A 14,940-nucleotide genomic window follows, 5' to 3' on the forward strand; every position below is an offset into this window, starting at 1 on the left:
TGATTTGGGTTGGAGTTGTTGCAGTTTCACTAATATTAGAGAAAGTCTCCAGGGGACAAGTGAATGAACTGATGCAACAAAGGCCTCCTAAAGTGATAAAAACAAGCATGTTTGATGGTTTGAATGCAGAAAGAAACATTGATATAAATCGTAACATTATTGTTAAGGTCAGTGGTTAGTTTATGGAGTCTCTAGCCTTTGAAAAATAATTAGGAAGACTAAATTAAATCCAGTTTAAATGTATTTTAATAACTAATTGGTAATAAAGGAAAAAAAAGAGAAATATATAGCTTTATATTTCCTTTTTAATTGTTTCACTAACAAATGTATTTACTGATTTATTTATTTACAGTTTTAACGTTTTTCATCTGATAATCTTTTACTATATTTAGTCAGTTCTGGGGCTTCATAGAGGTGTACATGTTGGAGGCATCTTGTTGAAAAGACCTTAGAGGAATATTATAATCTGTTATTGCACTGCTAATTTAATTTTTTTTTCAGATGGCCTCGCCTATATTTAATATTTGAGAGCAAATCCAGGAAACAGTGTGTGTTTTAATCACACTCAGAGAGGAAACCACATTTAAGGCTTCAAATTTGCAGTTTTTATTCATCAAGTTCCAGTTAACAGACAAACAGAAACACAACTGTGATAAACTGTACAACCTCCTCCATTTCTTTGTCCACACCTTTTCCTCCACTTCATAAAACACTCGTCTCGTTTTTCTCTCCAGCTCTTCATACTTGTCCCTTCTCGTCCTCCCTCCACACTCCTCTTTTTCAGAGCTCCTCAGAGTGGAAAGCTAAACGACGGCAGAGGAGAAAACAAAGTTCATCGGTCCCAGTTTTATTACAGGTTTAAATATGAGGGGAGGAAAAATAAAAATACTGGTTATTTCTCTCGGAGACATGTCTTTTAGCTGTAAAGGTATAAATAGGCCGGTGAGCCACCAGGAAGTATCTTCTGTGTGGCCTTGCACCTGCTTCTTACGTTTAAAATATAATAATGGTGTCTAAAATATCTTCACTCACTATCAATCTGAATGAGACCATTAAGTATCACTGAAGTACTGTGAAATACATGAGTGCTCAAGTTCAACTCTTTACTACAGTTAATTAACAATATCATTAATGGGCCGTTGGTTCTGATAATTGAATAAAGAAGATAAGATGGTAAGTTTATTTCATGCCTAATGTATTTCCACAATTTAGTGGGTTAAAAGGGCATCATATCCATTATAACTCTGTTAGTCAGTGAGCGATTGCATTCTGACAGCTCCACCATCACTATTATCTGCACGGCCTACATGAGAAGAGCGTACATTGCAGGACGTGTAGACAGGATGTGTACTTTGCTTTTCCACACATTTACATGTTGATAAATTGTTATTGCAATGTTTCATTCATGATTTGGCACAAGTAAATATCATGTCCTGAATAGTAGTAATTTGTTAGAATTATTAATTATCTGTTATTAAATACTGAATTAGCGTGATATGATGTTTTCTTACATGTGAGGGTTTCAGTTAGCTGGTGAATACCTTCCTCCTCATCATCAGGAGCTACCAAACTGGCTGCAAAAGACCAGATCATCTCCAGCCAATCAGTGCTCTCCTGAGTTGTGACATCTGCAGGGACTCCGGCAGGGCTTGATCTTAGAGGACGGACACCACCTAAGTAGGAGAGAGCAAAGAAATATAATAATAGAATAGAACAGAACAAATATAATGAAATATTTAGACTTAAGATAGTCTAATAAATAAAACTGAGCTTGAACAAGCAAAGGAGGGGAACAAAATACTAGGAACTCAACAGACAATGAACATAGGTGGTGTATTAAATGCCACGTATATACATTACCATTTATATATTTATATAAAACGCATGTGTAGGTGTTATTTTCTTCACCCCATGCAGCTCAAACACTAAGATATGGTTTATTATACAGATACTGTGTGTCTCAGTTTGGTCACAGCAGGTCACTGGAGACAGCAGTATTGTATAATATTAGATACATTTAAATTTAGTGCCAGGGAGGGAATGTGATATGTATGATGGCTGCTTGCCTCTCGCCTTCAAAACTCTCTTAGCAATGGCAGGAGGAGGAGGGAGACCTGATGGGGAGAGAAACAAGGAACAGTATTATGAAAAACACCGTGATGTGAAGGGTAAAATACAGGTAGCAAGGGATGAAGAGGAGCAACGAGAACAAAGAGACAACAGAGAGAGAAACCATACAGAGATAAAGTCACAGAGGAGGACAATGATAAGTGGCCTTTGTTGCACAGCACATTTCCAGTATTCAATCACTCACAGCCACATAAAGGAATTGGCCAAAAAGATATAACATCACACAGATCTCTCAGCGCTGGAGAAGACGTGCTGAATCAAAGCCACAGACTATATAAGAAGTGGACGTTGCTTTGTGAACAACCGCTTTGAAGCCTCAAGTTTGGCCTTATCAGCGACACCATGTTAGTTTTTTGGAGCCAGAAGTGGCGTTTATCCTGTGAAGACCACCTCTGATTGCTTAGTCAATGCTTTACAATTGCTAAATCTAAATGGGACCTTAATTTACAAAAAGAACATCATGCTGTGTTGAACAAGACTTAAAATTAACCACTGAGACTATAAACTTATAACAAAAGTCCTTACTGAGGTAATGAATCATATGAGAAGTAGGGTCATTTTGTCATAGACTTCCATATAATTGCACTATGTTTTGGAGCCAGTGGAGGCGTCCCCTGCTGGCTCTTAAAATGAATGCAGGTTTAAGACACTTCAGCATTGACTTGCCTTTTCAAACCTGGAAGCTACATCCACTTCTTTTGTACAGTCTATTATGAGAACACAGCAAGAAACAGCAACAACACAACCACAGTTTCAACATTCCCAGCACAGTTTGATCAGATTTTTCCACCGCTGACATTGTTTGTCACTGTCCCTTCATTCTCTACACAAACTACACCAGTGGTTTGAAATTAGCCCTTCCTTTGCTATCACTTTCTAATCCTTTATTAATGCTTATCAAAACAATCAGTAATGTTTCATAGATCACTGCTCATGCCTTATAAGCTCATAATAACAGCAGGCTTTGGGTTGCCAGATTTGTGTTCTTCCTCCTCCAGCTCTTTAATTAATCAGACAGATTCAATGGACAGTTTGACCTCTGCCCTCTGGAAAATAGCTGCAAAACTAGTGAACAATTATAGAATAACTTGTAACATTTATAATTACAAATGACTGACTTTCACTTTTGACTAACCGTTGGCTTATTAGAAATTTTATTCATGATTTTATTAAGTTGACAATGTATCTCTAATCAGGCATGGATTTTAGTTTTTTCAACAAACTCACAACCCCAAAGTTCTTCCTATTAATATTTAATGACTTATCTATACATCGCTAATAAATACTTTGGTAATAAATCCTTAATAAATAGATAACCTGTTAGAGATTTGTACCAACAAATTAACTAATTGAACTGATTCTTATTTCCTGTTTCTTTGGATGACTTCTTCTTTTTCTTTGCATATATATGTGCGCATATATTTGCTCTTATTAGTGACCGCGGGTGTCAAGTACACACTGCAAGAGTCAGGTAATAGTCAGGGTTCATCGACTAATGAAGCTGGCGAAAGTGCTCTTTTGGTACCAAATGAGGCACTGGAGGCATTTTAAGGCAATGCAGCTGATCAATTATTCCAAAAAGTTGTTAGAATTATTTGAAATTTTATATTTGGTTACTTGTTAATTAATCTCTTTATTTTTTTCTCTCCCAGGTGGAAGAAGCTTTCTGCCTGTTTGTCGCCTGGTGTGGAGGAGTCGGATAATGGATCCTCATAAACAACTGATTAATGCACTGACATTTCTTTGATTGGCACTCGAGACAACGGGAAAAGAAGGCTAGCATTTCCCCCCTGCTAACTCCATCTCATCCTTTCATGGCCACTTATTAATTCAGTCTCTCTTCCAATTTGCCTTTCTACCCTCTCTCTTTAATTCATTCCATGTCTCTCTCTTCGTCTCTCTTCTTTCTTTGAATCTACTTTGTGTCTCAGTCTTACTTTCATGCCTCTTGCCCTCTCTTTATGTTTCTGCCTTTGTTTTTTTCAGGTTTGTGGGGTTTAGCAAACACATTAAAATGATAAAACACATTGTGCCATAGACATAAAATAAAGCAGCCCATGGGGTCCTGAAAACCTCTTAGATGAAAAGATCACAAAGTAGGTGGAGAAGGCACGGAGCTGGATAAGGAAAACTAAATGACACAGAGCTGTGTTTGATTCTTTTTTCCTTCCTTGTTTCCATCCGTCTACTTCCATCTTTCTCCCGTAGAATTTCCACCTGTCTCTGCTTTTCTTTTAAAGAATAATCACATACATTAATAATTACTGATTGATCATTTGACTGATTAAACTGTTGGCAGAGCTGCTTTTGTGTCTCTCCTCCACCACCTTCTCTCTTGTTCTCACATATTTCTCTTTGCGTTTCCATCCTTCATGCTGTTTTGCCTTTTTCGATACAGTATGTCTGCATAAGTGTGTCTCACTGTTTTCTGGATGCTTTTCTGATGCCACTTTGTCTGTGTGTTATTTAGACTCACACATACTTGTATTTCTGTACTTGTGAGGACTGTCATTGACATACTGCATTCTTCAGCCCCTTACCCGAACCTTAACCATCACAACTGAATGTTTAAAACCCCTAACCCTTACATTAACTCTAAGACTAATTCTAACCTCAACCCCAAAACCATGTCTTAACCTTAAAACTGTCCCTTAAAGTTATGAGGACCAGCCACAATGTCCTGACTTCACAAACATGTCCTCATTCTGCGGTTAAAAACTTGTTGTGGTCCTCACTATGTGGCACACACACACACAGATTTGCATTTCTTCTTTATAATCCAAAAATGTCTCGTTACTGTTTCATTTATACACACTGGCCTTTATCAAAATGTCATAATTGGAGCAAAACCTTGTGATTAAAAATGCTGTTCAACATTTTGTCTTGCAAATATTTGCTTCAGTAAATGGAAAATAACTATGTGCACTTGCTTTTCTTGTGCATTTCCTCCTCTGCTCAGGACTATTTCCCCAATTTAGAGGAAAGGTTTGAAACTTTTATTCATAACTGTATCGATAACTTTTTGGATAAAAGGCACAGTCTCACTCAGGGACTTACATTTTCAGCCCTATCAACTTGAACGGACTTTTCAATGTCAGCGGTCACAACAAAATACATTTGCAAAACTGAATTGCACATCACTGAAAAGATAAATCAACCCTGACTCAGTCAAGTCACACAAAACAGTTTAACATGCTACATTCCCAAAACAGTCAATTAAATGTTCAGGTCATCCAATTGTCACAGATACAATTAAAACCTATTGCACCACCAAGTTTTATTTCACCCACAGTTATGAGGCAGGAGTCAAAGGTACAAAATCCGTCTCAATTGACTGAACTGTGAGCTAAGACATTTGCTAACTAACAGCCGCTAATGGGACAATAAGTTAGGAAGCCTGTTGGCTCTCAGAGCTCTGTTCACTCTTCAATTAATTTGTTTTTTGAATGAAATAAAGTACAGTCCGCTACAGTGAAAAGTTCAAAATAGGAAAGAACTGTCCTTGTCTCTGTGGGAAATACCTGAAAACTTCAGCAAATTATATGTCGTGACCTCTTAAGGCAGAAAACTAGTCACGGGTCACAGCTGATGTTTAGCTTTTGACCGCTGGTGGTAAACACAAGGTCTGAGTACACAGTACCATGTTTTGAATTACTGGACACGTACCAGACAGGGATCACGTTTATCTTGACTTTGTCTGGTCTGTCACAGAGGCAACGCTGTAGTACAAGCAAGCCATGCAGCCAAACTATTAGTATTTTTTGCTGTTGTTTTTACCAGTAGGTAAACACACGGGGTCATCACAGTATGATGTGTACTCTTTGGATGGGATGGCAGGTGATTGACAGCATGGGGATGGAGAGGAGGTGACAGAAGGAGGAGAGTGAGGAGAGGATTTTAAGATGAGTGTTTTGGATGAGTGAGCCACGACTATCCTCCCACTGTAGGATAGTCCAAATACACGGTGATGTGTAGTAGTTGTGGACGTGATACGGAGCACGTATGAGTAGAATTGATAGAAAGGTTATTATCATGGTAAATTAACTGCACACTGAAATCCACCAGTGACAAAGTGAAAGTGATTGATTTCCTGTTGTGTGGTTGAAAGATCAGTGGTAGTTTGACCTTTGTGTGTCAGTTCTGTTTAGATCACTACAGTGCATGCTGATCCTTTAACATTATGCTTATGTGAGCATACAAGGAAATTTTACTTTATTTTACAGATCCATTATTTCTAGCCTGTAGACAAAGCTGACAATTAATTTGTGCAAAGAGCAATTGAACGCAGTCTCTATTTATCTCTAATTAGTGCCAAATAATACAGTTTCTCTCGTGTAAATGTTATGGAAATTATTAGAAAATGCCAATTATGGACATGTAAAATAGTGTTACCACAATTTTACTATAACTTTTTTTCAGTAGTTCCAAAACTTTAATTGTTATCTTTTACTTGGAGCTGAGGTGAAACTACAACCTGTCATCCTGTCACACGATTTTAAACAATCCACATATGATAATGTTGCCATTTAAGTAACACTGATTCAGCACATTAGATTGTAGGAGGAGTGCATTTCATGGCGCCACCAAATATGAAGTTGGAGCCAGCAGCTAAATTAATTAGCTGTTTGCCCCTGCTTCCAGTCTTATGCTAAGCTAAGCTAACCAACTGCTGGCTTTAGTGTAGTCTTTAATAGACTGACCAAAGTGTCAGGCTTCACATGTAAAGTTAATAATTACATTAAGATGTTTCGTTCAGTGTTTTGATTTTGGCGTTAGTTCACAACCCAGTTTCTATGTCTACAGAAATAAAACGACATGTGGCTGAGTGTGGCCTGGTTGCTCTTTCTTTTCTCTTGTTACACTGCAAGCAGATGTTTCTCATTATCTCAAGATATAAATTAATAGGCATGTAGAGCCTTGAAAGCTTGATCACAGTGCCAGTGAGTGTGCAATCTTAAGCAGAACTCAAAATGTTTGCAGGCAAAATCTTGACTGCTGCATTTACTTTAATCAATCAGGGACATAGTGGCGAACTCAGGGAAATTCATTTTCTGTTATCTCATGACAATGAAGTAAGTGAAGTGTAATCACAGAAAACGAAATTTGATCAAGACAATCTTGGTTGGAGATGACGGGATTAAAATGTATGAGGGCTGTAGCAGCAGCCGACGTATAGAATCTTTAAGAAATACAAGTGAACCATTATACTTTAAATTAAACTAGATTTCCACCTGTGACTGTGTTTTTAGTGTGCATGTTAACATCAGGATGTGCCCTTTCAATCCATTCTACGAGTGTATGAGTCAAACACTGGAGTGAAAATGAAAGGGAGTGGATAGACCTTAGTATGTACACAGCTGTATTATTACACTGGTACATAAATTGGTCAAATTTATGTTAGAGTCTAGTGAGTGTGTGACTGTGAGAAAGTGAAATCCTTAAGATTTTCAATACGTTTGTCAAGTGAAGGGAAACACAGACACAACACACCAAGTGTTGCTTTAAACACAACCACTGTTAAGGCCAGCACAGATGTTGAGACTTGATGTTGTCATTAACAAGAGTTGAAAAGGACAATGAGATGACGCGTGTCCCCTCACTTGACGTATGGACGATGTTGAAAATTATGACCTTTCATGAGAGCACGTCCACTTTTGAAGTCTGCTTCAAAAATGTCTGCAAGGGTGTTGAAAAATGCTCAGATGAAATATGAATGTGTAAGTGATATGTGAATAAATGGGTATAAATGAGTTGGAGGAAAGTGTCATAAAGTATAATAACACAATACACACACACATTATAATCACTTTATGATGTAATTATAATAAAAAGGATAAAATTCATAACAACGCTTTACTTAAAGGTCCTATATACGACATTCAGTGTGATCTAGTGCGACTACTAGCGGTTCTGAATCTCGTACATAGAACCATCAAAAGTCAAAATCTATTAAAACATTAAAATAAGTACAAAAACAAATAATCAACAATGACTCGTTACCTGCCAGAGTTTTATAGTCAAGTAGGTCAAAGAGGACAATGGCGACGCCCGACCATGTAATGATCAGAGCCACAACCAGCAACCAGGCCATTGGTGAGGTAAAGGTCAAAATGACATCATCCAAAAAAGTCCTCTGATTGGTCTGACCCGCAGGGACCGCCTCCCCGCTGTTGCTTTGACTGCTCATTGGTGAAAAAAGCTGAGAACAGGAAGGAACGGAGAGAAAGAGGTTAATTACAGAAAGGAAAGGAGGGAAATTAAGAAAGCAAAGAAAAGAATCGTGGAAGAAGAGCTGAGGAGGCTCATTTATCGAATGATGGATGAAAACTGTATACTTTGAAATCAGCTAGCAATTAGCTTACATTGGTAAAAGCTCATTTAAACAAATTAGAGTAAAGTGAATTGAGTAATTTTGAAGGTTTGATGTTTGATGATTTGCATGTTTAAAGTGGTACTCCAGCGATCCAATAGTTCACTCTCTAAAAGCACAAGGGCTCACAGGAGAAAAATAGCTGCAGCAGAGGCCGAAATATTTATAGCTTTTTGTTAAACATAAAGAATCCCACTGTAAAAACGGCAACCTCTTCTCATTCGACCCTCTTGTATTACACAAATGTGTTTAGAAGCTGGGCAGGACTCCCAATGGACAGTAAACTGAGCTTTATGTGTAAAATTGGTGGAATACCCCTTAAAACCTGGAGCAACTGATTTTTTTTGGCCACTTGGGGGAAGTGAAAGCAAGCAGTGGAAACACAACATTGGCATATTATCACTATGTAAGTTGATACGACAAGTTGCAGTTGCTTAGCTACACATTTAGGAGTCTTTCCCCACCAACTCCTGAGGGAAATATCCGGTTCTTTAGCTGCTAAAAGCTCCACTATGTTCACTTGCTAGTGGTGTACTGTGTCTGTCTGCTGTTTGGTGCTGGACAGGTAGAGTGCAATGGGTTTTTTGCTGAAAACAGCTGCCTGCTTAACCCTTATGACAGCAGCAGGAGCAAAACAAACTGTTTAGTTGCCCCAAACAAGGATTTGAACATTTTTTTAAAAAAAAAAAAGCTCTGTAGAGCTGAAAGTAACTGCAGAGTGTGGTGATAATTTCCTGTGGGTTTGTCCATAGGAGCAAAACTTTTTATACATACAAATAGTTGTTTGATCTCTTGTTAATATAAAACATTTATTATAGCATCTTTAAAGTGTGGGGTGTGTGTGTGAGAGTGTGTACTCTTAAAACCTCATTCAAATTCCAATAATTCATAAACATTTATAAGGGGCAATTCAGTTAGCCTCTGGTTTAGAATATAATCATTAAAACTAGATGCATTGGTGCAGCAACAAATTGTCTGGCTTTGGTAGCAGATTTCTGTACAATGAGGACATCTGTGGAGACCATTAGCATGAAAACAAACCTGTTACAAAAATTTCAAATAAACCGCAGAGTATTGTGGGTGTGGAAGGTCCAGTTTGCCTTGAGGCCTTTGGTTGAGTGCAGCACAGGGTTACAGCTCATGATGTGTGTTGGTATTATAAGCATATGGAATCATATTGACATCCTCCCACCATGAATTCATCACTGAGGCCAATTTGTGTGACTTTAATCTGTCATTGATATGAGCACAGCATGTAGCAGGCACTGTTGCGTTCATCTTACCAATTCTTTTGATTAAAGCGCACGGCAGCTGTTTATTCCCATGGATGTTAGTGAATCAGAGGATGAGAATGACAGATAGGAGGTGAAAGAGTGGGCGAGAGCAACGAGGTAGAGAGAGAGCGAGAGCGAGCAGGAGAGACGGGGAGAGAGAGACAGACAGAGATCGCCCAAGGCGATGAGGAGATTAAATTCCATCTCACTCTGAAAAATCTGCTCAACAAGACAAATTACTTCTCTAAAGAAAGTTTTCATCATTGTATGGCAGTGGGGCCGCGTGCCATAACATGATTACGCGCCTGCGTTATGCTGTTTGTGTTCATTATGTGGCATGCTGCGATGAACGCCTGAGATGATTTATTTTTCCTTCAGTTTCTCCGCCTGCCTCTCACACAGCTTATCTGCAAATATAAAGTGATAGTTACACTGTGGTGGAGGGTTGAATTAAAATAGGACTGACTCATCTGGAAGAAATATGCCCTTCTCAAGGTTATTAATGAGGCCCTGAAGGATGCAGATCCATGAGTCCTGTGTGCTCTGTGCTGGTCCAGCTGAAGCATTTAACACCATTCATTATAACAGTCTCACTGACACAATTAGGTGGCCGTTTGGACTCTAATGGTTCACTGTCAATTAGCTGAGTGTAGATTGGTGACAATGTTCCCCTGCCTCCTCATTATATCATATGTACCTCAAGGCACACACAATTAAGGCGTTTCAGGCGCCTGAACATATCCGCCTCTGCTTGTAAGTTAAACCCAGTCACTTGAGTGAATTGGTCATTTTACAGTCTATTATGACGCCTGCAGACTTGAGAGTGCAAGACTACCAAACAGTGAATGCAACAGTGAACAGCCACAAGTGTTGTAACTCGATGCAAAAAGCAGAGTTACAACACTCAACAGTTGCTGCTGCAACATGTGAATTTCCCCCTATGGGGGATCAATAAAGAAAGTCTAAGTCTAAGAAGCACGTCGGCTCGGTCGGTATAACCTGTTAGAAACCTAACATCCACCTCAATATTCCCATCAATAGCAGTGCACACATCACAATATAAATGACAGCTAAATCACATTCCCTGAGAACAATGCATGCAATGTGATACAATGTGCATAAATTATTTATGTATTTACTTATTTTTATGTCATTTGATAGGGATGATGCAGTTCAACATAGTTCCTATACAAAGCTTGGCACTGATGGGATGCACAGAGCTATTACTAATTTTCAGTTCTTGTCCCTAGTTGGGCTTTGATGTTGATATTGTGACATCCTTTTGCCTTCTTCATCTTGTCTATTATCACGTGCAGCTAGATTTTGAGTCTTCTGTGGGACAAGCATCAAAAACGCCGGATCCTACATTTACCATAATGCAATTCTCGTACTTTTCATTCTCTGCCTGGTAAAAAAAAAAGACATGTACTCAGAAATGTGTGCATCAAAAACTGATTTTCATTTTTGAGTGCACTGTGTATATGTCACCCATCTAGCTGGTTGTATAATATGAAGAATTGGCATGTTTTGATCCAGCAGCTGACCTTTCTGCTGCTGCAAAGAGTTTAACAAACTACAAAATCAATTAGACATAATTCTGCCCACGCACACTCGAATGTGCATTTGTGTCTACGTCCGATTCAAGAAAGCCAACCATTGATCTGGTGAACAACAGCAGGCATGTGTGTGTCATCCAAGAGGTAGAGCTGAGAGTGCCTGTGTGTGTGTGTGTGTGTTTGTGTATGTTTGTGATATAAAAGCTAACGATTGATCTAGTGAAGCCCCGGCAATGGCTGGTCAGGCCACCATATTGATCCACAGCAGGTAAAACAGTCACGATGTTACAGTGACAAAAGGTTAGAGTACGGTCTATGTCCATGTTATTGGAGTATTGTTCTCTCATATAGCCCCTGTTTTCCCCTTACAGTGCACATGTGCGTGCCCTCTTTTCCAAACCAGATGACCCAGCCCACCTGTTGTTACCACCAAGAGCTGAGCCGCGCACACACACACACACACACACACACACACAACACCTGCTGCTGCCTCCTCCTCCACACCAAAGGAATGAACAGAATTAGAACGATGTGTGTGCGGACACTAACTGGTATTTGAGGGCAAATGAAAGGCAACAAAGAGACTTACAAGAGTGAGTCACTAAATAAACCCCCCTCCCCCCACCCTGACAGCTTAGCCTTATCTTACAGCTAGTGTTATTACTTTCTATTCAGATTATGTTTTTGCATTGATTGTTAAATATCAACCCAGAGGTGTCTTGCTGGGGCCCTGTGTCAGAGAGATTCCCCGTCTAGGGTTTCATTTCAATACCAGCTTTAAGGCCCAAAGAAGTCCAGTAAAATCACACAAAACATTTCATTAATATTAAATGAATGAGAATTTATTTTCATTGCAGTACTTTTTTCTTCTTTCCAATCCCATTAATCATCTCATGACCCCTTAGATTTATGCTGTGACCCTTTCTGAGGGGCCCGATAACTACAAAAAGCAAAAGAGTAGTTCAAACTAGGTCCACCATGACCAGCTACAACAGTAAAATGCTGTTCACACAGTGATGCGTCAATATAATGAAGTCATATATATCAATATATCACTCACAGGGGCCAAGTACTTATATTTTTGATAGTACATTTTGCTGATAGTGTATTTCCACTGAAGTAAGATTTTGAATGCAGGGCTTTTACTTGAGTATAAACTTGAATGTTTTTACATTGTTGTATTGCTGCTTTCTCTGGAGTATAGGATAAAAAGCCACTGATGGCACAATCAGAAGAGTAAAAGGAAAAAAGAGAGGAAAAAAAGGTAATTGATCGTTTCAACATCCAAGCTGAATTATTTTCAAATGCAGTTGTAATGAGCACCCGAGGGGGGGCGCGGGTCCAAAGACACATCTGACGGATCCCGAGATGATATTAGCGAAAAGAAAGAAATCTCATGGAATACTGAACGCTTTCAACTCTTCCTCTGAAACTCATTCACATGAAACACTATGTCTACTATGAGGCCCTAATCTGCGTTAAGGAGGCACAAGTGCTGTACACAGCGTTTAATTCTAAAGGGGCAAAAACCAAAAAGGCTGATAAATCACTGGTTTAATAGGTGTGTATGAGAATGAAGAGTCAATTGTGAGTTTCAGACATATGTCTAAGAGAGAAATGTTACTTTTTCAAAACATTTTGTGCTGAAAGTGAGTAGGAGTTACCTGCTTTTGTGACGGATCATTTAAAAAAAATGTCAGTACAGTTGTTGGAGAAGTCATATATTGGAAAAGTGCTCTATTATACCTGCAAGTGGCAATAGAGCAACAGGTTTCAGTGTGGCCTTTGGTCACAAAGGGAACATTTTTATTTTAAAGCTCAGTAAAAGCTCATTTTTACTGAGCTGCCTTTTCACAAAATCTAAAAAAAAGTCATTCAAATGTGAAGATAAAAGAATGTGACTTAGGTCAAGTGTACGGTACACTTCAAAACTGAAGGGAAGAAATTATTAAATATTTACAGAAAATAATACAGTAGCTCACACTGTAGCTTACATGCACCATTATAACAAAAATGGTAATTATTTTGGCTGCTATTTGACTACAACATTGAAATGAACTTTGACACTGGGGAAGTTTGGCGGCTACTCTTTGTAGCAGCTAACCTTTAGCAGATATTTTAAAAGACAATGAAAAAGAACAGCTATGGGGACTGTGCTTAGACCTAATTATTGTTGTTAAGTTCAGCCAGAGTGAAATGGATTTTTACACTACCTTGGACTTTTCAGTTTGCTGGATGTTCAGTGATAACCTTTAGTCCTTCAAAGGCTTGGGAAATGCAGCGTTACCATAGAAACGAGCATGTAACTCCTTCGTTAAATCCTTTTTGGCCCCAGTTGATTGTGAGAAAAGCGCGATGGAGGCAACACTCAAATCCAGTAGCAAAAAGCGTGCAGCAGTGTTGTTAAGCTGGATCACCGCAGGTCTAAAAATACACTAAAACCTTCCCCACCCGGGAAAATGGATGAAAATCCAGTGAACAATTCTTTGTTTTTCTATTGTTCTTATTAGTTTCAAATTTCTTCTTGAAGGCTAAAGTTGGTCTCCAAGAAATTCTTGAGTCAAAGTTTTTAGCTGGTTGAATGCAGGGGAGGGTGAGACAGAAAAGAGAGAGGCCGACAGAGAGGAGCAGGGAGAAAGGGTTGACCTACCGAGAGCGACCCTGCCCCCTTCTGAGGGTCCAAAATAGAGAGATAGTGGAAGTGGAGGGAGGGAGGGAGGAAGGGGGAGATTTCAGATGGAGAGGAGGAGTGGAGAGAGAGAGAGGAAGAAAACGGGGTGCACAGGAGCAAAAGTTCAAGGAGAAAGAGGAATGATGAGGGAATAAAGTGAAGAGGTCAGGGTCTAAAAGTCTCCTGTGCTATGTGTCTCGGCATCACAGAGCTTATTAATCATGTTATAATGATGGAGGCAGCCAGAGGCAGCTAACAGCTGATGTTACATCAGTGTTTCCTCCTCTGAGTGGTCAAGTACTCCCTCCCTTACCTCACCTATACTAACCTGTTCACTAAATAATCAGCAACTCCTTTAATAATAACAGCAACAGTAGTTTTAACACAACAGGCAACCAAACATATTCACTGTGTGCCCCTGACAACAACTTAAAAATGAAAGTACTTGCAGCTTTAATCTTCTAAATCTCTTAGCCATTCTTATAGTTCCTTCAGGGGAAACATATTTCCTCCTTTGTGCCCCGCCTTGTCAAACAGAGGTCAAACTGAAGGCTTAAATAAGTGCATAAATATCAGCTTGAGTCCCATTTGGGTTCTTAAACCCTATCAGAGCCAGTTTTTGAGGCCCAGTTTAAACAAGGGTGCGTGTGCCTGCGTGAGGGAGCGGTGGGAAGGAGTAACCTGACCCCCAGTCTTGCCCTGGGAGCCTGCACTGCAGAGGCTATAATTAGAGATACAGACAGCAGCTGGTGTTATCATTGGACTGGACTGCTTTATATGTAGGGCGCACCGAGGGCTGTGTGGGGGGGAGTGACACATACACACACAAACACGCAACACACACACGCAAAATTCAGGTCCAGCTGAACTTTACATCCCTGCATCTCTAAAGGATAATATTTTATTTGCGGTATTGAATTGGTACAACTTGTTTCGCCA

General features: G+C 39.3%; 1 protein-coding gene across 2 annotated transcripts; it reads right to left on the bottom strand.

The window, feature by feature from the left end:
• Positions 1–590: 590 nt before the first annotated feature.
• On the bottom strand, positions 591–13,988 carry LOC139218035 (triadin-like). Of its 2 annotated transcripts, none has more exons than XM_070849571.1 (6): positions 13,544–13,988; positions 8,131–8,329; positions 5,908–5,949; positions 2,067–2,114; positions 1,542–1,673; positions 591–803 (listed from the first exon to the last, which is right to left on the bottom strand). In XM_070849571.1, exons 2-6 carry the CDS (start codon positions 8,315–8,317, stop codon positions 781–783), a joined length of 432 nt encoding a protein of 143 aa, XP_070705672.1. In that variant the 5' UTR covers positions 8,318–8,329; positions 13,544–13,988; the 3' UTR covers positions 591–780. The 2 variants fall into 2 exon arrangements, with proteins under 2 accessions (XP_070705672.1, XP_070705671.1); XM_070849570.1 differs by having other exon boundaries at positions 1,512–1,673.
• Positions 13,989–14,940: the final 952 nt, after the last annotated feature.

The sequence above is a fragment of the Pempheris klunzingeri genome, chromosome 18 (genome assembly GCF_042242105.1).
Source record: "Pempheris klunzingeri isolate RE-2024b chromosome 18, fPemKlu1.hap1, whole genome shotgun sequence".
NCBI classification, from domain to species: Eukaryota; Metazoa; Chordata; class Actinopteri; order Acropomatiformes; family Pempheridae; genus Pempheris; species Pempheris klunzingeri.

Coding starts and splice junctions, on each gene's coding strand:
- LOC139218035 (XM_070849570.1), bottom strand. CDS start 8,317: ATGAGCAGTCAAAGCAACAGCGGGGAGGCGGTCCCTGCGGGTCAGACC. Junction 2,115..5,907: donor CCCCGTGTGTTTACCTACTG/GTAAAAACAACA, acceptor TCTCCCCATCAG/GTCTCCCTCCTCCTCCTGCC. Junction 804..1,511: donor GCTAACTGAAACCCTCACAT/GTAAGAAAACAT, acceptor GCCGTCGTTTAG/CTTTCCACTCTGAGGAGCTC.